The 21,302-nt window shown below is 60.2% G+C and overlaps 2 protein-coding genes across 4 annotated transcripts in view; one reads left to right on the top strand and one right to left on the bottom strand.

Annotated features, from left to right (window-relative positions):
• Positions 1–2,674: 2,674 nt before the first annotated feature.
• CMTM3 (CKLF like MARVEL transmembrane domain containing 3) lies at positions 2,675–10,566 on the top strand. 3 transcript variants are annotated; one of them, XM_089320182.1, is made up of 6 exons: positions 2,675–3,069; positions 3,381–3,583; positions 6,715–6,870; positions 7,517–7,612; positions 7,942–8,062; positions 9,605–10,566. In XM_089320182.1, exons 2-6 carry the CDS (start codon positions 3,431–3,433, stop codon positions 9,631–9,633), a joined length of 555 nt encoding a protein of 184 aa, XP_089176308.1. In that variant the 5' UTR covers positions 2,675–3,069; positions 3,381–3,430; the 3' UTR covers positions 9,634–10,566. The 3 variants fall into 3 exon arrangements, with proteins under 3 accessions (XP_089176308.1, XP_002711601.4, XP_069918666.2); XM_002711555.6 differs by having other exon boundaries at positions 2,817–2,968; XM_070062565.2 differs by lacking the exon at positions 2,675–3,069 and having other exon boundaries at positions 3,368–3,583.
• Positions 10,567–10,947: 381 nt separating this feature from the next.
• Positions 10,948–21,302, bottom strand: part of CMTM4 (CKLF like MARVEL transmembrane domain containing 4) — a 72,541-nt gene continuing 62,186 nt past the window's right edge. Inside the window, exons 3-4 of the mRNA XM_051846868.3 lie at positions 17,765–17,863; positions 10,948–17,052 (exon numbers count right to left, since the gene is read on the bottom strand). Coding sequence (XP_051702828.1) covers positions 16,888–17,052; positions 17,765–17,863 — 264 coding nt within the window. The 3' untranslated portion in view covers positions 10,948–16,887. The remainder of the gene's footprint in view (positions 17,053–17,764; positions 17,864–21,302) is intronic.

The following is a 21,302-nucleotide window of genomic DNA, read 5'->3' on the forward strand; positions in this document are numbered from 1 at the left end:
AGCTGCTCCACACAGGACCAATTTGGGGCCGGGGGCGCAGAGCAGCGGGGACGCTCGGCGGCTGCGGGGAGAGGTGTGAGTTGCCCCCTCCACCGGGGCTGACCTTTGCAGTTTCTTGGAAAGTTAAACAAGCGGAGGCCCACCGCAGGCCCAGGCGTTTCCCTGGCAGACAGCTGGCCGCTGCAGCCGGAAGCACAGGTCGAGACAGAGATAACTGTTAGTGCTCCAAGCAGCCTGACTGGTGACAGCCCCGACAGGAAATCCAATGCCCCGGCACGGGGGAGGCTGTGTGGCAAGGGTGGGTTCTGCAGATGCCAAGAAGCCAGGCGTTAAAGGGTACACACTGTGCAGGTCCACTTTTAGGAAAGTCCCCAGCAGCAAACCTCAGCTCCGGGGACAACAGATCCGAGGGTGCCTGGGTCACGGCAGGTAACCTCCTGGGTACTGGCAATGTTCTTTGGAAGAGTGACCCAGGAACATAGGAGGGGGCTTCAGAAAAGTCCACGGGAAACAGGCGTTATGGAAAGAGCCAGGCATGGGTTCAAACAAATTTTGCACCACAATACACTTTCAGTTGCGTTTCCCACAAACTTTTTGAAGTACCTAGGTATGTTTGTCAAAGCACATCATATGGTACACTTAAAATTGATTTTTTTTAAAGATTTATTTACATCACAACGCCAGCCTGGTCACCAGCTCCTTTTGGACATCATCTTAGGGGCCGGCGCTGTGGCATTGTAGGCTAAGCCTCCGCCTGCGGCACCAGCATCCCACATGAGCACCGGTTTGAGTCCAGGCTGCTCCTCTTGCGATCCAGCTCTCTGCTATGGCTTGGGAAAGCAGTGGAGGATGGTCCACGTCCTTGGGTCTCTGCACCTATGTGGGAGATCCGGACGAAGCTCCTGGCTCCCGACTCTGGATCGGCTCAGCTCCAGCCATTGTGGCCATTTGGGGAGTGAACCAGCAGATGGAAGACCTTTCTGTCCCTCTCTCCATCACCCTGCCTTTCAAATAAAGAATAAATCTTTTATCTAGAAAGTCATTTTAGCATTTGTGTAGCAGTAGTCATTGTGGTTTTATTTAATTTTTCATGCTGTGTTATCTCGAGTACAAAGCCCTTTCCAACGCCTCTCCTAGAGACTGGCCCACCCACTGCTCCGTGTGGCCTCCGGTCTCCTGGCTGCTCCCCCAGCAATGGTGAGGTGATTCCTCTGCCTCAAGGAACAGAAATCCATGGCTTGGTGCCTTTGGAAACTCGGGCGGCAAACTGGTTGCCCCAGAATCTTTCGCTTGAGCCGCATCAAAAGAGCTAGCCCATCTCTGTCCGATGGTGGTCACGTACCGCCCGGGCAGCACCCCTGCTCCACGCCCAGGTCGCCAGTGCTGAACCTGATGAGCTGTCTCCTCGCCTGCCTCCGAATCCACCTGAACGGCGTCCTGCACCTGGATAAGAGGGTCGGGGCAGCCTCTGTCACGAGGCTCACCCCGTGCAGCACCTGATGAGGGACACGTTTCGTTCCCACAAGATCGTCCTCACTCTGCACCACTGGGACTCGGGCTCTGCAGGTGTAACGCGACAAACAGCCGAACCTCCCAGAGTGTCCCAGACTGGGGGACCTCGTGGATGCCAGCCAGGAAGCCCGCAGGGTAGGTCTCAGGCACCGCGCCGGACGGACGCAGGAAAACCCGCGCCTCGGGACCAGCGGATGGACTGCGCAGGCGCCTGGCCCATGGTCCAGCACCCAGGCTGCTGCGTCTTGGGGCTGTCAGCCAGGGCGGGGCTGGTGCTGGGGAGAGCCGGTTGTGCTGTTAGTTTGCATTCCCAGACGTGTAAGGATGCGCTTTCTGGACATCCATGTCTCCTTCGGTCAGCTCTGATCTTCGGTCTATTTTAAACATTGAGTTTGACTCCTGACTTGGAGTTCAGAGCCAAGTTTTTAATAACGCAGACCAGACCCGCGACACCCCCAGCCCCGTGACCTGGCCTCCTGCCAAGAGCTGTGAGGCAAAAATCCGAATCCCTGGGCCTAGGCCTGCCCGGTCCGCGGCCGCCCCTACACCCAGCCTTCTGCGGTGCATCGCACCTGGCTGCCCTCTGACCCAGACACCTGGCAGCAGGATTGGCCATACTCACGGCTCCGTGGACACACTTAGCGTTCTGTACCCCTCCCCTGCCCCCAGCTGCAGCCTCCCTGTGCGCTGGGTTTTCTGCTGCCGTGGACTGAGCAAGCCAACGCCAGGAAAGGCTTCTCTGCGGAATGCCAGCCCGCGGGACCCCTGCAGAACAGGACTCACTCCAGGAAGAAGGGTGAAGCAGCAGCGTCTCGGGAGGCAGGGGCAGCATGTACAAAGGCCCTGTGGACACTGCCGGGTGGACCGGCAGGAAGGGAGGGCCCGCAGGGGTTATACTTGGTCTCTGTGCCAAGACCCTGGGCAAGCTAGGAAACTCCCGAGGTTTGTTTACTGTTTGTGGGGATGGCGGGTGGGGACGGAAGTGACCGGGATTGGTGATTTAAGCATCTCCCTAGCAGCCAAGAGGCCTCTTAAAGAGACCTTGAGACAGCTGAGGGAGGGGGTCTGGGGGCCGCCTTGCGCTCCAACCCGTCTCGCGGCTGGGGGAGGAGGGATGGGCACGCCCTGAGAAAGTCACGCTGAACTCCAGGCGCCCTGCAGGCGCGCGCGTGTGCGTGTGTGTGTTGTGTGTGTGTGTGTTGCGTATGTGTGTGTCAATCACGCGCGCGCGCGCGCGCACACACACACACACACACACGCCGGGGTGGGCGGGGCTGGGGTTCCGAGCTCACCTCCTCCGATGCGTGGGGGCTGGGGTGCAGCACCCAGGCCTGCAGCGGCCGCTTTGAACAACGGGGCTGGGGAGTGGGTGGGCGGCCGGAAAAACTCTGAGCACGCAAAAGAGACAGGAGGAGGCGGAGGCCCGGGGCCGCGGCTGACAGTACAGTCGGCGCTGGTGCGGACCGGCAAACGGGCGGGCGTCTTTGCTCTTTAGACGTCGGGGCCCCGGGGACGCGGACGCGTGCACGGCCAGGAAGTTAGATGGCAGACGAGGGGGTGCACAACTCTTCTGGGCAGGGGCTGGGGGGTGGGCGCCGCGGCGGGGTGAGTAGGCAGTGGGTCTCGGTGGCCGGGACGGGGAGCAGGGAGCAGGCGGAGGGTCCGAGGAAACCCCAGGCCAGCAACGCGACGAGGGGTCGCAGCCGTGATCAGCAGGGGGAGGGGACGCAGGGGAGGGGCGGGGCTGCGCCGAGAGGGGAGGGGAGAGGAAGGGAGGAGAGGGGCGGGGCGGGGGGGATGCGCCCCGTGCCGGGCTCGGCTCGCCTTTTTCTCCTTCCGCAGAGTCCGGGTTTCCGCTTCCCCCGCAGGCGCTGGGTGAGAGGGAGCTAGGCTGAGCCTCGGTGCCGCCGCTGCAGCCATGTGGCCCCCGGACCCGGACCCCGACCCCGACCCGGACCCCCAGGCCGAGAGCGGCTCCCGGGTTGGAGCGGCGCTGCCCGCGCTGCGCGCCCTGCTGCCGCCGCGCGCCTTCCTCTGCTCGCGCAAAGGCCGCCTCCTGCTGGCGGAGTCGGTGAGTGCGGCGGGCACGGGGGGCTGCGGGGGGTCCCGCTGAGAAGTGGGCCTGCAGGTGGGGACGGGATCACCTCCCAGCCCCCTGCCCGACGGCTCCTCGCGAGAGCCCGGCGAAGTTGTGCCAACTTCCCCAAGTTTCGGACCGGCGCGCCGAACTCGGAGCGCGACTCAGAGGAGAGGCGGGCCCGAACCCAGGCCTTCGGCCGCAGGAAGCTGGGGTAGGCTCTCTGGGTCCGCCCAACAGCTCCGTCCCGGCGCTGCTCAGCCCTTCCACCGGCCCGGCCAGGGCCCCAGGAGCGATCGGCCCGCGCCCACCCATAAGAACCCCGCGCGGGCCGGGGCCTCGAGCTGCGGGGCGGAGGCCGCAGCGCCTCTGGAGCAGCTGGGAGGGGTCGATGTGGAGTGGGAAGGAGCCCCCCGGGATGGGGTGAGGCCCAGGCCGCGCAGTAGGGGGCGGGGGCCGGCGGGGTGACTTCATCCCCCCGCCCCCACCGCGCACACCCCGCCGCCTGGCTCCCGCCCAGCGCCCTCCTCCGGCTCGCCCCTGTCCCCTGCCGGGCGGGCCTCTTTGTCCTCCCGACCCAGGGAGGCGGCCGCGCTGTCATCCGCAGGCTCGCGTGTGGGGTGGGGGCGGGCGCTGAGTCTTTAGGGATGGGAAGGAAGAGACCCGGCGGGCGGGAGGCGGACCGAGGGGCAGCGCTCGGCGGGGCCACTTGTTGCAGGGCCCCGCAGCCTGACGGTAGCGGCCCCTATTCCCACTTCGCAGACGGGATCCGAGGCGCCTGGCCTGACGTCCAGGGGTCTGGGGTCGGAGGGAGGAGGATGCTTCCTGGGGGCCGCTGGGGCACACCGCCCTGGGCGGGTAGCAGAAGGTTGTCTTACCTGTTCTGCCTCTGAGGTCACCAGCCCAGCACTTGCCAGACTCCCAGGGCGGTGGGTGCCCCACGGCTGGCCACCCTTCCCCACCCTAGAGATCTTTGGGAGCCACTTGGGGTGGGGGAGCAAGGTTAAATTCACCATCTGCCGAGCCGGCTGTGCCCAGAGCCCCCTGGTGGAGGGGGAATCCAGGCCCAGGAGGATCAGAAGTGGGGGAGGGGGGAGGGGGGGGCTGCAGAGACCCCCCCCCTTCCTGGTCCTTCCGGCCCCAGGCCCAAGCAGGTGGGGAGGCTGCCCCCAGCCATGGAATGCTGTGGTGAGGCCAGGAATGGGGAAACCGGAGTCTAAGGGGGATCCCCCAGACCAGGCTACGGGGGTGGGGGAAGGAAGTACAGGTCCTTTGCCCCACCTCCCTGGGAAGCCCTGGCGGCCTCAGCCCCTTTCTATGCCTCAGTTTCTTATGTGCCCAAGAGGGGCTCAGCCCCTGCCCCACGGGGGTGCCCTGGGATCCAGGCAGCTCACTTGCCTGAAGCAGCCGCAGTGCTTCCTGTGGGGTAGCCGGGGCGGCCCCATGGGACCGCCGGGCCCCACTCCAAGCTGCTCAGCCGTGGACACGCTCAAACCCAGCCCCCGGGGACAAAAACCAGCTTCTCCCCGGGACCCACAGGTCAGCTCAGGCCTGGGTTCAAATTCTAGTACCCTCTTGGTGGAGACACTGAGTGGGGTAGCCCTGAAGGTCACAGGCGGTATCCACAAGCCTCAGCGGGTGCCAGGTGCCGGGGAGCCACCACACGCCTGCCGGGTGCGGGCTGGGCTACAGTAGACATTGTGTTCACAAATCTGCTTTATTTATTTCACTGGAGAGAGAGAGAAATCTGCCATCACCTGGCTCACTCCCCAGATGCCGCTAACATCCAGGGCTGGGCCAGGCTGAAGCCAGGAGCTTGGAACTCATTCCCGGTCTCCCATGTGGGTGACAGGGAGCCAACTGCTGGCGCCATCACCTTCTTCCTCCCAGGGCGCACAGGAGCAGGAAGCTAGAGGTGGAAGCAGCGCTGGGGCCAGAGCCCAGGCGTGCTGATGGGGGATGGGCATCCCAAGGAGGTTCTTAACCATTGCACCCAATGCCTGCCCGGGCCCTGCTTGGACGCCCCCTCTCACAAGGCCTTGTGGAAGAGGCAGCCCGGCCTGCCTTCCCAGCACCCGTGCGCCCTCCACTGGCTGCTCTAGGAACCTTGCAAGTACAGGAAGGCACTAGAACATCTCCCACGCTGCACAATAATGGACGCTTTGGGGTGGGCGTTGGGTTAGCGCTGTGACCCCACGTCCCATATCAGAACTCTGAGTCCCCGCTGCTCCCTGTTGATGCACCTGGGAGGGCCGCAGACGATGGCCCAAGTGCTTGGGTCCCTGTGCCACCCCATGGGAGACCCAGAGTCACTTCTGGGCTCCTGGCTTTGGCCTGGCCCACCCCTGGATGGTTTTGGTGTTGTTTTTTTTTTAAAGATTTATTTATTTATTTGAGAGGCCAGGAGCCAGGAGCTTCTTCCAGGTCTTCCATGCGGGTGCAGGGGCCCAAGGACTTGGGCCATCTTCTACTGCTTTCCCAGGCCACAGCAGAGAGCTGGATCGGAAGGGGAGCAGCTGGGACTCGAACCGGCACCCACATGGGAGCCAGCATTGCAGGTGGAGGTTTTACCTGCTGTGTCACAGCGCCGGGCCCAGGCCTGGCAGCTATTTGGAGAGTGCACCAGCGGTGTCTCTCCCTCTCTCTGCCTTTTAACACCTTCCTGTATTTGCTTTGTCACCTGTCGATCTATGTGTCTGTCAGTTCACTCTACATGGTGATTTTCCAATAAGTTGGAGACCTCGGTATGCGTCGAGTCTAAGCACTTGGGCATGCACTTCCCCGAGGTTCAGGGTTTTTCATTTCTTGGATAAAATTTACGTTCGGTGAGCAAACCCTTACCTGGGGTATGACTTAGGAGACCGGTTGCCGTTTGCTGTGGGTTCACTCCACAGTTAACCCCATCTGAATGGAGTGGATTCTGCCATAGAACCACTGTGGGGTGGGGGTGGGGGTGGTCTCCTGGGAGGTTGGGGCCTGGGCGGGGAGCTGGTGTGGAGCAGGACTGGGGACAGCACACGTGGGCCTGGGTCCCCAGCTGCAGGGCGCTAGGCAGGTGGCTTCCCTGTCCTATGGGGCCTGGCTGGGAGGGGCTCTGACCTCTGCCATCAACCCCTCCCCCACAGGGCCTCTCCTTCATCACCTTAATCTGCTACGTGGCGTCCTCCGCGTCCGCCTTCTTCACGGCGCCGCTGCTGGAGTTCCTGCTGGCCCTCTACTTCCTCTTTGCCGATGCCATGCAGCTGAAAGACAAGTGGCAGGGCCTGTGCTGGCCCATGATGGTGAGGACAGGGCTGGCCGTCCATCGCAGAGGGGCAGATGAGGAATCCAGCCTTGTGCCTCTGGGGCCCGACCCTCGGATGTCCCCGAGGGCGGCTTGCTGTTGGAGGCCGCTGGATAGCCGGATCCGGCCCCTCCGGCTCAGAGGCGATATGCCTGGAGCAGATTCCAAGCTGGGCGCTGGAGACAGCCTTTGGCCACCAGGTGGCGCTGGTGCTCCCAGCGCGCGGCCTTGGAGGAATGAGCCTCAGCCGCAAGAATCCTGGCCACGCGGGTTAGCTGAGGACTTGCAGGGCTTCCCAGACCTGTTGTCACCTGCAAGGGCCCAGAGCCCCGCCAGTGGGCTTTGTGGGATGACGAACGTCACAGAGGAGCAGCAGCAAGGGCTGCACGGGAACTCTGGCCTCCTGGCCTCACCCCGGCCTCTCTGCACCCTCTGTCTCCAGTTAAGGGAGGGATAGCGCATCAGCCATGGCAGGCCCAGGGTCAGGTTCCCTAGGGGGGGCGGGTGACACGTTTCCAGTCCCTGCCTGGACAGCAGCCCCAGTACAGCAGGCAGCGCCTGGTGGGCGGGGCCGAGATGGGATGGGACCCTGGGGGACCCCCCGCAGGTGAATCCTGCCACACGCCACACCCCTCTCTCCTCAGGATTTCCTGCGCTGCGTCACCGCGGCCCTCATCTACTTCGCCATCTCCATCACGGCCGTCGCCAAATACTCAGATGGGGCATCCAAAGCAGCGGGGGTGAGCGACTGCCCCGCCCCGTGGAGGGGGTGCCCCGCGGTGTCCCCTGGAGTTCCCGCTCCCCCGCCTGAAGCTGCGGGTGCCCCCTCGGGGTGCTGGGGTGGGGGCTGGGCACGCCCTCCCCTGCTCTGGCCCCTGGGCGCTCCGTGGGGCCCATTTCTTCTGCCCTGAGGCGTGATCAGCTATTTGTGCAACCGAGTTCGTTCGCAGCGTTTTCCCCTTCCCAGTCCACGGCTTGGAGGCACCTGTGTCTGCCCTTCCGTGGCGCCTCAGCACGGCTCTCCCGGGGCCCGGGTACGCGGCCGACACCCTGCCTGCCGTTCCCACAGGTGTTTGGTTTCTTTGCCACCATCGTGTTTGCCATCGACTTCTACCTGATCTTCAATGACGTGGCCAAATTCCTCAAGCAAGGGGACTCTGCAGATGAGACCACAGCCCGCAAGGCGGAAGGTGGGTGGCCGGTGTCCGTTTCTGGCTGGGGACTCCAGCTGCCCGCCCCGGGCACGCTTGGCTGGGTAGAGGCAGGGCTGTGAGTCGTTTCAGCAGCCTGGTTCTCACGTCCCTTCCTGCAGCACCGAGCACGAAGCCAGGCCCCTCGGGGCCTCTGCCTTTCCGGAGAGGGCAAGCCCAGAGCCTGCCTGAGCCCCAGTGACACACCGCACTCCCCCTGGACAAGTCCCCAGAGCAGCCGCCCGCCTCTGCTCAGCTCCCCCTGCGGCCTCACCTGCCCAGGGACCCCGGCTGGCATCCAGACGGAGCCCACAGGCTCCAGCTTCTGCGGGTTTTGCTTCTCAGGAGAGCGTAGCAGCCATGCAGGTTCCCCCCCTCTGGCTCCGTGAGGCTACCCCACAGAGCTGTGCCGACCAACCGGCACATCCTCCGTGCGCTGTGTCTGGCCAGCGTAGGGCCTGTGGGGTGGCCTGCAGGAGGAGCCAGAGCACACTCAGTCACAGCCTAGAGGCACAGAGCAGCATCAAATGCCAGGAAGCCCAGGAGCTAACGTGGGATGGGCTAACCTGCCCCGCCCCCTCCACAGCCCCGGGGCACCTGCAACGCAGAGGCCAGGGCCGTGTGGGCCGTGTGGGCCGTGTGGGCCGTGTGGGCCGTGTGGGCCAGCAGCCCCAGTGGCTCCGTGCAGCTGAATCCATGGGCTGTCCTGCTCAGCACTGAATTCCCCCAGCCTGAGTGTCTGTGGCCTGCTTCTTCCTGGGCCCTGTGTCAGACACGGGGGGGCCACGTCGGCCGAGATGCCTGGTTTGTTCTTCTTAAGTACTTGGAGAACCTCAGGTCCATGGGGACTTCAGGAAAGTTGAAGTAAAAATGGAACGCGAAGATGTGCCTTTTGCTGCGGAGAACTGGGATGCACGCGTGTGGGTTTCTCAGAATATGCATTTCCCATGAACCTTGTATTTATTTTTTGCTGAAGATTATTCCCGGCCCGTACGTTAGACCTGAACATAGCACAGTCTACACAGATCTTACCAGCACAGCCCGGCAGGAGGTTGAAGGGAAGTGGGGGTTTAGGGACGTTTCTCCAGACGGCTGGGGGCCCCAGGTGGCCTCGCTGGCCCCAAGCCTGCAGCGAGGGCTGACAAGGCCAGGGAGGGCTCATGACTGGGTGCTTTCCCTTCCTGGGGTGTGCGGCTCCCGAAGGCTCCACTGGGGAACCTCGAGACACCCCTCACAGCCCTTATATCAAATTATTTCTGATCACAAATAGACCAAGGATCGGGGGGCGGGCTATAAAATGGCCAGAGAGAGGCCACTGGGCTGTCCTCGCCTTTTCCTGAAGCTGGGGTGCCAGTGTACCCGACACCCCCAGGGGGAAGAGCCCGGGGGCAGGGGGCATCTGCGCTTGCAGGGGTGGGGTGGGTGCCCACTTGCTGCCTGAGGGGAAGGGGCTCCCTGTGGAGGGGCTTGGGCCCTGGGCTCCCCAGGGTCCGGTGCTGGCACTGCTGCCTCCAGCCGGCACCCTCTCTGCCTTCCTTTCAGAAGAGAATTCCGATTCGGACTCCGACTGAGGCCTTCGCGCCTGCGCCCTGCTGCTGGGAGTGTGGCTGGCGGGGGACACGGCGTGGGGGGGAGGCTGCGGCCACTGCAGGTACAGCTGGAGCAGGCCTCCTGCAGCCTCGAAGTTCTGCCCTGAGCCCAGCACCCAAGACTGCTCCCCTCGGCTCAGCACTGTTGAACCACTGTGTGCACAGGCTGGGGGGTCTCCCCATTTGTGTCTCATGGGCCTGACACCCTCCACCCTCTCCGCCAAAATTAAGCATGGGCAGCACCGCCCTCGGGGGGCTCTGTGTGCCACTGACAGAGACCCCCGCGGGCACGTGATGCTCCTGAGTGAGCCGGGTGCTTTGCTGAGGATGGCCCCGCCCAGGGCCTTGTGTTCCAGCAGCACCGTGTATCTTCCTTGTCCTTGAAGCAGGGACAGAACTGACCTTTGCCTTGTCATCCGGGGCCCTGGCCCCCACAACTGACACCTCCCGCCTCCCTCGGTGACAGGGCCTCTCTGGGGCTGACTTCCCAAGGAGAGCCCATAGGCCAGTTGCCATGGCCCAAGCTCAGAGGCGACCAAGGACGTAGCAGCGACAGTGTCACGAAGGGTAGCTGGGCAGGCCCAGCTACACCTCCCTCTTCCTGGGGACTGGCTAGCAGGCAAGAGGCTCTTGGGACCCTCAACGTCTGGACACCCAAGCAGGTCTGCGGACCGCCTCCCCCGAGAGGAGACGCGCCTTCTTGTGTTTGTAAGGACTTACCATGTATGCACCTTCAATGGGATTTTGTAACTTTTTATAATTTTTATACACATACACAAAAGCAGCTTCTTAACCAAAAGGCTTCACACGTGAGCCAGAGTCGTGGGCATTTGTACCCTTGATCTTTGCATGTGGATCTCCCACCCTGAAGAGAGCCATAATGAATGAATTAAACCAGGCTGCCCGTGCTGGGAATGTGTGTGTCTGCAACGCCACCCCCAGCCAGAGCAGGCTGCACACCCCACCCCGGGGCTCAGGGGCAGCGCACTGGGTGGGCGGCAATGCACAAGCCACCAGTGCGCCTCTCACCCCGTCACCACCCTGTTCCACACCCAGGGAACCCGGCCCCGGGCCCTCGCACATGCAGACCATGGCCCCGGCAGCTTGCAGCTGGTTTGGAAGCTGCTGGCCTGAGACACCTCATGTCGAAGGCCCTGGTTGGTGAACTGGCCCGAGCTGACGGAGCACCGGCTTCCACACCCGACACCCGAAAGGAGGTGTGAAGAACGTGCGGGGGCCGAGGGACGTGCGGGGGACACAGGCCCCACAGCCCATCGGCAGGGAGGGAGACCGGCGTGCGTTTACGTGTCCATTTATTAACCAGGAACTCCTTCATGACAATTTAGTACAATATTAGTGATTAGTGTTGACAAAATTATTTCCCTCTACATACAAAAATACAGATTTGCACACTATGAAAACAAGACAAGTACCATGAAAAACGGGTCCTTCAAAGGAAACTACGGGGGCCACATCGGCTGGCCCCCCCCCCGGGCGTCCCTGTCCCCGTGAGAAGCCAGGATGGCAGCTGTGCAGAGTCCAGAGTTGGCCGAGCGGCACCACCTCAGAACGGCCGGATCTGTGTCCGAGCTGTGGAGAAGACACAGACCTTGGAGGAGCAAGTGAATGGTCACTGGATGCCGCCCCGCCCCCACCCCCGCCAGAAGCGCTGCCAGGGGAGGTGCCCCTGGGTGATTAAGTTGCAAAGTGATTACTTAGCTGTCTGACTTCCTGGGTGGGCAGATCATCGAGGGTGGGGGGCCGAGGGCTATGCACACACACACACACACACCCCTCCCCCATCTGCAGCGGCCCAGCAGGTGTCCCGGGATGTGACTCAGCCCCGGAGATGGGCAGGGGCCTGCTCGCTGGGCCGCAGGTGCCCCGCGCGGCCGGGGCACAGGCAGGGAGCCAGACGCAGGCTCTCTCTTCGAGATAGGGCAACCCTTCCTCTTCCTGTTCTGAGGTGAACAGTGGCCCTCCACACTGATTGAGTGGATAAAAGATGCCAGATGCAAGCCCACCAGTTCATAATGAGGTCACAGAAGTGTACTCTCAGATGACTTGAATCAGCAGAAACGTGGTACTGGGGGGAAGTGGCAGAGGAGACTGGAGCTGCGGGGGGGGGGGGGGTTTCTTTTAAAAAATACATATGAAGTTTAAAGCGCTGTGGAAAGCAATAGTAAAAGGACACAATCTAAACTCATGCTACAAAAATAGTGTTATCTGGTTTACCTAAATGTACATCTTTTTTTCCGACTCCATGATTGACAAGAGTGCTTCAGTGACGCATGGAAGGCACCAAAGGTGACGTGAGTGTTTGTCTTAAAATATACAAAGAATTGCCTGCTTTGCAAAAAGAAAATGATACAGTCACACTTGTAATAAATAGCTTAGTGTTTCTGCCTCGGGTTCCTGAACCCTTGCGTGTTCAACATATACAGATCGTCTCCCTGGGGAGCGCGTCTCCCTGGGTCGCGCTGTCTCAGAAGGAGCCATGTGGAGCAACATTAAGTTATGAGAGCACTGATTTGGTCCGGACAGGCCCGTCTGACCACAAGGCAAAGTTGGGAAACTCACTTCTCTGTGGGTTACTACGTGGAAGGGTTGGGAGCAGGCGGCCCCCTCTGGGGGCCAGGCCCAGGCCACTCCTGCCAGGGTCCCCGTGTCTCTTGGCAGTTTTGGATCAGGCCTGACTCCCACACACACCGTCCTCACCCTCTTGGTTTGCAGTCCCTCTCCTTGCAGGCGCAACTGTGAGAAACAGCTGGCCCTAAACCCCAGCACGAGGCTGATGCAGGAGGCGCGACACCTCCCACCTGGCGATCAGAGCCATACACGTCTCGGCGGCTCACCGGGCGCGCTCAGCGCCGTAACCTAAGGCCTTTGTGTGTTCTGTGCTGCAGCCGCCCTGCCACCCAAGGGTGCAGGAGAACAAGCTGCCTAGGGAGAGCAAACTAACCCTGCGAGGGCTCACGGTCCAAACTCTACCCTAGACAGGTCGCCAGCGACTCCGGCTCAGCGGGTCTGTGGGTCACTTGCTTTTCTTTACTGTTTATGGAATAAGGAAAACCAGAAATGAAAAGAATTTTAAAAATCCCAAAGGTTGGGAAATCGTACCCACAAGGACAAGAACATATTCCAGACAAGGAAGGGAGACCAGGCCAGGACACGCCCATTTCAGGGCCACATGCACACGTGTGTACAGACGATGTGTGCTATGAGAAAAGGCCATGGAAACCTCTCTTCCAGAACCTTCCTCAAGAGCTAACAGACGCTGAAGGCGTTTTTCCTTGAGAGTGTTTAAAAGAAACAAAATGTCAAACATGGCGGTGAATGACTTTCCCGACCAGGCCTGACTTTCATGGCACCTTCTACAGAGAGGGGAACTGGCAGACTCACAGCTGACGAAGCACAAGGGTGGTAGGGGCTGGCCTGCGTCCTGCCTGGGAGGACATCTGAGCCCAGACCATGGGTTCCCAAACAAGGCGCCGGGAGCCCGCCTCTCCCTGGCAAACCAGTGTCCGGCACTCAGCTCATGCCCCATGCTGACTGGGACACTTGGTGTGTGTGGCGAGACCCAGGCTGGGGGTGCTGGGGGATCCCTCTCTTCCCCCCTGTCTCCCACGGACCCCTGCACAGCCCAGGGAGCCAGTGCAGATGCAGTCACACAGCCCAGGGACGGAGTCTGAAGACCCCACAGGCTAAGAGCAGACCCCGGCAGCACCAGCCACTTGTTTGCTCAGAATCAGCCAGCAGCCCCTGGCTAGAAAGTGTATTCTCTGTGATTTCTCTGTGAACGCCATCTGGAGAGAATGCCAGTCGCTTCGTGGCTGCTCTGGTTGCAGCGTGGCTGGCACAACAGGAACCACCGACCTCATCACAGCCTTTCGGGATCACTACGTCGGCCCCGTGTCTCTCCAGCTGTTTGGGACAGGTTCTGAGACAACCCACAGGAGGTCTCGTGCAGACAGGGCCCCGACTGTGGCGCGCCTCTGAGCGCACACGCACGGGTGAGGAGCTCCCTCGGAGAAGCACATGCAAATCCACGAGAAGACACGAGCTCGGGCCACGCACAGGCAGGACGGGACACGCACCAGGGTTACTCGAGGCTCATTCGTGGCAAGCAAGACTTCACAGAACACACAGAGAACTCGCGTGGGCGTACAGAATCCTTGTTGCTTTGTCTCAGAGCCCCCCGTGGCTTGACCAAGTCTAAACTGCGAGGAAGGCTTCAAAGAAGGGCGGACGAGAATGGCAGCTCCAAGAGGCTGGGGTCTTCAGTGGAGTCCCAGCTCTCGCCAGAGGGACCCGCAGAGTGCAGGTAAGACGCGCTGCGCCTGTGTGCCAGTGTGCGCCCTCCTGCTGGGGGACGGTTGCGGGCACCGAGGACCGGACCCACACAGCCGGCCCTGCCCATGCTCGGGCTGCCGAGACCTTGCTTTGCTTTGCCATAATCGACAGAAGTCACCTCCCTTGGGTGGCTGTGTTCTTTAGCTCAGCCTTCCGGATGAGACTCCAGGCTGGGACTGCCTTTGCCCTCTCCCAGCTGTGCATGGGGCCACCCGTCCTCGGGCCTTCATGGTTGTGGTCCCTACAGCAGGGACGGTGCGGGGAGGGGTGCAGCGGTTCCCTCCTGGCAGGGAACCAGCCCCTCCCAGCTCACTGCCCAGGCGGCCTTTCTCCGGAGGCAGCAGCGCCGGGCGTCAGGCACGTGTTCCTGAGGGCTAACTGCACAGGCTCCCTGCAGGCCCAGCGGAAGGGAAGCGAGTTGAAAGCCAATACCCGCCTGCTCAGAGGCCCGGAAAAACCAGTCAGGCTACTTCAGCCTCCAAGTGCCCCCAGCCTGACGCTGGCCCACATCAGAACCATTCGATGCAGGTCTATGCTTCCTTCCATCTGCAGAGGTCGTCGTAAGGCCCCGATCTGGATGGTCTTCTGTGCGAGGTGCCCTCGGGTACCCCAGGGCCGGCCACAACCCCCTCCCGACAGCCCTATAGGTGGAGCTGGGCGATGGTGCCGCCTGCCGTAGAAGAAGTGTGCCCGGCCACCTCTGGTCCCAGCGGGAGCCAGATAAACCGCGCGGGCAGACTCAGAAGCCACGGGGGAGGGAAGGATGTTAGCAGTTACAGGGGCAAAAATCGCCGCGCGGATTGCGTCACCAGGCTGCGCACCTGCTCCCAGGTCCCACGAGGCACGTGGGCTCCTCCTCGCTGCCTGGCGTCAGCTTCGGAGCTACTCCTTGGACAATCAGCTGTCTCCTTACCCCAGACCTGAAACCGGCTTTCCGGAGGGGACTCGGGAAACCTGACTTCAAAAGGCTCAGCCTTTCCTGACTCAGGGCCAAGCGATGGGGCCCCCCAGGAGATTTCTGAGAAAGCTCAGGGTGGCCCCTCCTCGTGGGCGCAAGGGGTGAAGGCTCAGGGACTCCCGAAGGGAAGCCAGTCCCATCCTCACTGAGCAGACACACTTGACAGATACAAAATAAATACAGAAAATGAACAGATAAAATCCCCATGCCATACTCTCCACCCCGAATCACAACATAAAGTAAGTTCCAAGTTTGTGAAGCTTGACTTGTATCAGTGCCTGACACCCAAGGGCTGGGCGCAGGCCTCTGGGGGAGGGGGTGGGGGAGGAAGGTACCTCCAGCCCAGCGTGGACGTGGTGCTTGGACACACGCCCTGTGGGACACTGCCCCGGCCAGGAGCTGCGGCAGAACTCGGACTGTGCGGGATGCTGGGTGTAGTGGGCTCATCCCTGACCCTGACCCTGACCCTTCAGAGACAGCTTTGTACCATTTCCTGGAGAGGCCCCAGCCCGGCGGTGCTGCCGGATGAACTCCCCCACACCTTGCTGGGAAGAATCCACTATGCAGGGGTGCAGGGGCGCAGGGGGACACTCCTCCACAGCCCGCTCTCCCTGCTCTGAGGCTGTCATGTAAACATTCGTCAGGCTGGGGGCCTGGGGCCTCTCCCCAGGGCTGCGGAATCCTCCCAGCCATCAGGCTCGCTGCCTGGGGAGGCGAGACCCGAGGGAGGTTTGTAAACATTGAAAGTGGCTCCAGGAGTGAACACCGGACAGGCAAAAAACATTTTTCCATCAAAGATAAAATTACTCAAATTTAAAAAAAAAAAAAAACCAAACCCTAAGATGTGAGAGAAGCTCATGGAACTCACGCATCTCAAAAAATATCTGCACTTGATTATGAATCAATCAAAAGCCTTAATGAACCAGGATTCTTCCCGGCCTGGGGTCCACAGTGTGACACCCATGGTGGCGACGGGTGATGACTGTGCCTCCTGAACGCCGCTGGGAAGATGCGCCCTGTGCGTCCAGATCCTGGACCGGTCTACACAGGCAGAGGGCAGGGGTGCAGGCGGATACCTCCTACAGACACACCCCCTCCCCGTGGTCCCAAAGCCGACAACAGGGCAAGCACCTTGGCTGCTGCAGTGGACCACGATTCTTTGCTGGCTTCTGCCTGAGAAGGTAAAATTCCAGCGACTCTGCAGTTCAGCCTCAAAGGACTCAGGGACAGGAAGGAAACTGGAAAACAAGCTGGCCCCCGTGTTCCCGGAGGAGAACCTGCGGCTCAGAGGTGTCACTGGAACAAGAGTCGGGAGACTGCGCAGTGGGGTGGGTGACAGGAGTCAGCTGTCCCAGCTGCACACGGCCTGCCCCACCCCCACGGAGCCCAGGCCCAGTCAAGAGCTCCACCAGCATTCCCCTGCCAAGACCCTGATGGTCGTCTGTGGCCTTGGCCGTGCTGGCCACCTGAGTGTCCTGGGTGTGGATGACAAGCAGTAGGGCCACCCTGGCAGACAGGCTCACGTGACCCCAAGCAGGACCAGGGTCTCACACAGGGGCTGCTGCTGGCCTCCCAACCCCACGGCTCGGCCCTTGGTGCCCACCCCTTCTTGGGAGCAGCCAGGTTGAATCCGAAGTCTTGACTCTTCACAGGCACAGGGGACAGTGCGGTTCAGGGTCGGAGGGGCGCCTGTGCTCTGAGACGGTGCACACGGAAGGTGGACCAGGGCGGTCGGCCACCCCGCAGGACGTGGGCCTTCGCAGCCTGCCACGGGCCCATGCTGTGCCATCCTGGAGACCCCTCCCCAAGCGGCACTTCTACCCAGGAGGCCACCATTCCACTGAATCACGCAACAACCGGATGTGCCGAGGGAGAGGGGCTGGGAAGGATGGGCCGAGAGCCGGCGGGGGGCGGCCTGGCGCTCCTCACGTGTCCAGGCGCTGGATCTCTGGGCGGCTGTCCACGTCCCGGGACTCAGTGCGGGCGCGGATGTAGTCATTGGCGCTCTGCTGGCGGACACTCAGCCTCCATTTCTGCACAGCCAGGAACGTGTTCGCCGCATATGCCGCCGTGGCCAAGAAGCCAAATATCTGCAACACACAGGCATGGTTGGTCCCGGGCCCCCGCCCCGAGCCGCAGGCAGCCCTTCCCGCTGGACCCCGGCATGCGCCTGCCCTGTGCAAGGCCGTGGGTGTCGGTGGAAGAAAATCCCGCCTGACCGGCAGATGGCCTAGGGTCCTAATGCAGTATTCTGGACCTTTTAAAAGTCACCAAAGGACCTCTTTCCCAGCACCTCCGTGGCCTCTGGACACAGGTGAGAAAACACACTGAAGGTGAAAGTGAGGGACGCACGTGTGAGCCTCACACTGGGCCGTGGGGCTGGCCTCTGCTGGCCAGCGGCCTCACCTGGCAGCTCCAAGGTGACAAGCAGAGGGCTTTGATTCTTTGATTAAGTGGTACCTGGGAGAGCCGCGCGTTTAAATTTTTTAATAAACTTTTTAATCCCCACCCCAGCTATGAGCGTGAAACATGTTCCTGTGAACCCAGAACAACACGGGAACGCAGGGCGGAGGGAGTGAAAGCCTCATGCTCCCTGGCCCCCACCCCAGCATTCCACCCGCAAGAGAGAAGAAGTGCCTGGCACTGCCGAGCCGCGCAAGACGGGGTCCCATCACTGTCAGCCAAGCAGCAGCTGAGGGCGGCGGGTGGGCAGGACACACGCCGGGGACAGGGGACAGAAAGCCACAGGAGGGGCCCTGTCAGCTGTGGCTCACCCACACCCCTGCCCCTGAGTTCGCTTACCACGGCGGCAATTTCTGCTCCAGTTTTGTGGTTTAGAGCGGCCAGGGCAATGGAGGCAATGAAGAAAAAGAAAGTGCTGAGTCCAGTGTTGACCAGATCCTAAAGGAGAAGAGACAAGACCTCTGCAAAAGGACTGTTTCACCCTTTTGCTCCAAGAACAGCTGAACCTTGGACACACGAGATCTAACCTCTCGGGCACAGCGGGTAAAGCCGCTGCCAGTGAAGCTGGCCTCCCACATGGGCGCTGCTGGTTCGAGTCCCGGCTGCCCCACTTCCAATCCAGCTCCTCGCTAATCCACCCAGGAGAGCAGCAGAGGATGGCCCAGGTGCTGAAGCCCCTGCACTGACATGGGAGCCCCGGAAGATGCCCCTGGCTTCAGCACGGGCCAGCCCTGGCTGTTGCAGCCATCTGAGGAGTGAACCAGCAGATGGAAGATCTCTCTTTTTGTTTCTCCCTCTATCTCTGCCATTCAATTAAATAAATAAACAAACAGATCTTTAAAAAAAGAAGAGAGGGGCCAGCACTGTGGCGTAGTAGGCTGGGCCTCCAGCTGCAGCGCTGGCATCCCATGTGGGCGCCGGTTGGCATCCTGGCTGCTCCTCTTTCGATCCAGCGCTCCGCTGTGGCCTGGGAAGGCAGTGTAAGATGGCCCACGTGCTTGCCCCTGCACCCGCATGGGAGACCTGGAAGAAGGTCCTGGCTCCTGGCTTCAAATTGGCCCAGCTCTGGCCGTTGCAGCCACTTGGGGAATGAACCAGCAGACAGAAGACCTCTCTGTCTCTCCCTCTCTCTGTCTATAACTCTACCTCTCAAATAAATAAATAAATAAAATCTGAAAGCAAGCAAGCAAGCAAGCTTGTATCTCACACCAGAGTCCTGGGTTTGATCCCTGGCTCCACCTGATTCCAGCTCCCCGCCAGTACAGGCCAAGGCACCATGTAACTGGGCTCCTGCCACCCATATGGAGACCTGGACTGAGTTGCCAGCTCCCAGCTTCAGCCCTGGCTACTGCAGGCACCAAAGGAGTGACCCAGTGGATGGGAGTCCTCCTTCCCTCTCGTCTCTGCCTCCCAAATAAATAAGTAGAAATTTCAAGATAAAGATGCAAAGAGACAACAATGGAATCATAACACTACAGAGCCTCTGCAATGGAAACTCTGGCTGCTCCTGCGTGGGCACCTGGGGCACAGAAATGCTCTCTGCAGAAGGGCTGCAGGCAGGGGACAGGCAGGGTGAATCCCTCCTTCACAAACACAAACCAAGTGTTCAGTTACGTGGAGGTCTGGGTTAGAGGCAAAAAAACCTACTTAACTTGCTTGCTAAAGCAAAGAGCATTTGGAAATGGAGGAAAATATTTTGTGATATAATGCTGAGGTCACACAGTAGACACAACAGTATTAACAGTGACTGTCGAAATACCAGTATTTGTGGATTTTTAAAGAATCTGCACCAGAATAAGCTTACCTTTTAAGTCCATTTTCCACAAACTTTTTGGAGGTGCTTGTATAGATGTGATAAAGGGTTGGGAAATAAACAGGCAAAACTTTAGCAGTTGTTGAAGCCCTGGTGGTTTTCTGCTTAGATTTATTTATCTGAGAGGCAGAGTTACAGAGAGGAAGGGAGAGATAACGAGCCCTTCCATCTGCTGGTGTACTCCCCAAATGACCACAAGGGCCAGGGCTGAAGCCAGGAGCCCAAAACGTCATCCTGGTCAGTCCCCAGTGTGGGTGGCAGACGCTGAGGTTCTTGGGTCATTCTCTGCTTCTTTCCCAGGCGCATGAGTAGGGAGCTGGATCAGCAGAACAGCCAGGACTCCCACCAATCTGCAAGCAGCAGCCCCCACTTGTTTTAGTAATAAAATTAACACTGGGAAACGGAGACTGAAATGATAAAATGTTATCACAGTGTGCAGCAACAACAAAAAAATGCAAAAAGGCTATTTTAAAAAGATAGGATATTCTCCCACCGTGACCCGAGGTTATTTCAGAGATGAGACTGAACTGGGCAGGGAAACACCAGCAACTGCTGCCTTTCAGATAAATAAATCTAAGCAGAAAACCACCAGTGTAGCATGTCTGCTTCCTTGTATTCCACATGCTGAAGCATCTGCCTAAAACATGAACCTGAAGACCACTGGCTGCCAGAGCTGTGCTGTGGGAGGGCACCTGTGGCTACTGAACTTGGCAGCGGGCCTTTGCCCAAGCAAGTTAACATGCCGGTGAAGGCGCCTGCATCCCATAGGAGAGTGCCTGGGGTACAGTCCTGGTTCCCGCTGCCTGCTAATGTGGACCCCTGGAGGCCACAGGGTGGCTCCCTGCCACCGACACGGGAGACGTGGATTAGGTTCCTGTCTCCTGGTTTTGGCCTGGCACAGTTTAAGCCATTGTGGGCATCTGGGGAGTGAACCTGTAGATGAGAACTCTCTTTGAGTATATGCCTCTCAAATAATTAAAAACGTAAAAAGTAAGCAAAGTTAAATTAATCACACAAACAAACAGTTGCTTCTATCACATCAGTCACATTTTCATCTGGTGGGCATTTTGGCTGTTTCCACTTTGGTTAGTATCAGTGTGCAGCTAGGAACTTGTGTTTGTCGGGACATTCTCATTTCTCTTGGGTCATCACATGATTTTATTTTTTATTATATATATTGCCTACTTTTTCTACAACACTTGTTATATGCACTGTCTTTTTAAAAAATATTTTTATTTATTTGAAAGGCAGAGAGAAACAGGGTCTCCCACCCACCAGTTCACTCCCCACACAGGGGCAGGCCAGGCTGCCACCCAACAACTTGAACCATCACCGGCTGCCTCCCAGGGTGCCCATTAGCGGGAAGCTGGACTTGGGAGCGCAGCCAGGGCTTAAACCCAGGACTCTGCTAGGTGACGTGGGCCCTCCAAGCAGCGTCTCAACCGCTGTGCCAAACACCATCCCCTATTTCCACGATTTAGAAGGGACACTGCAGAAGTTCGTCGGCATCCATCCCTTGAGGACCTGGGCCAGGAAACAAAAGTGAGGGCTGCAGATTCACCCTTCTCAGCAGGGGCGCACGCGGGCGTGCGGTTTTGTTTCTGCTCCAGTCACCCCTGGTGTGTAAGGGTTTTCAGTGCTCTGCCCGCCACAGGTCCCTCTCCAGTCCGCAGTCCCCCGCTCCCTGCGGCCTCATGCCCAGCTGCTGCAAGTCACCTGGCTATGCTCCAAACCCCGAGGCCGCAGCTCTCCTCAGGACGAACAGGAAGGTCAAGGGCCAGGAGCTGCGTCAGCCCACAGCCCCGAGACCTTCCCCAGGGACGCAGGCCCGGGTCTCGTTCGGCAAACCCCGGAGTGCAGCTGCACCACGCCGCCCAGAGCGTGCCGGGCAGAGGCCCACAGACCACTGTGCCCCAGCAACGGGCTCCACCTGTGCAGGGTGCAGGACAAACCTGAACAAACCAACCAGCACTGGACGGCTCCACACAGAAAAGCCCCCTCTGAAAACTGAAGCCCAACTTCCTGCTGCTCTTGAAACCCTGGGCCGGTGGCCGGCGCTGTGGC

Source organism: Oryctolagus cuniculus, chromosome 18, assembly GCF_051225735.1.
Source record: "Oryctolagus cuniculus isolate XC-2025 breed Fujian yellow rabbit chromosome 18, ASM5122573v1, whole genome shotgun sequence".
Taxonomy (NCBI): domain Eukaryota; kingdom Metazoa; phylum Chordata; class Mammalia; order Lagomorpha; family Leporidae; genus Oryctolagus; species Oryctolagus cuniculus.

Bases quoted from the DNA above. Each gene is read 5' to 3' on its own strand.
- CMTM3 (XM_089320182.1), top strand. From the start codon at position 3,431: ATGTGGCCCCCGGACCCGGACCCCGACCCCGACCCGGACCCCCAGGCC. The intron at 7,613-7,941 runs GTGAGCGACTGC...CCGTTCCCACAG, and splicing joins GGGCATCCAAAGCAGCGGGG to GTGTTTGGTTTCTTTGCCAC. The intron at 8,063-9,604 runs GTGGGTGGCCGG...CCTTCCTTTCAG, and splicing joins CACAGCCCGCAAGGCGGAAG to AAGAGAATTCCGATTCGGAC.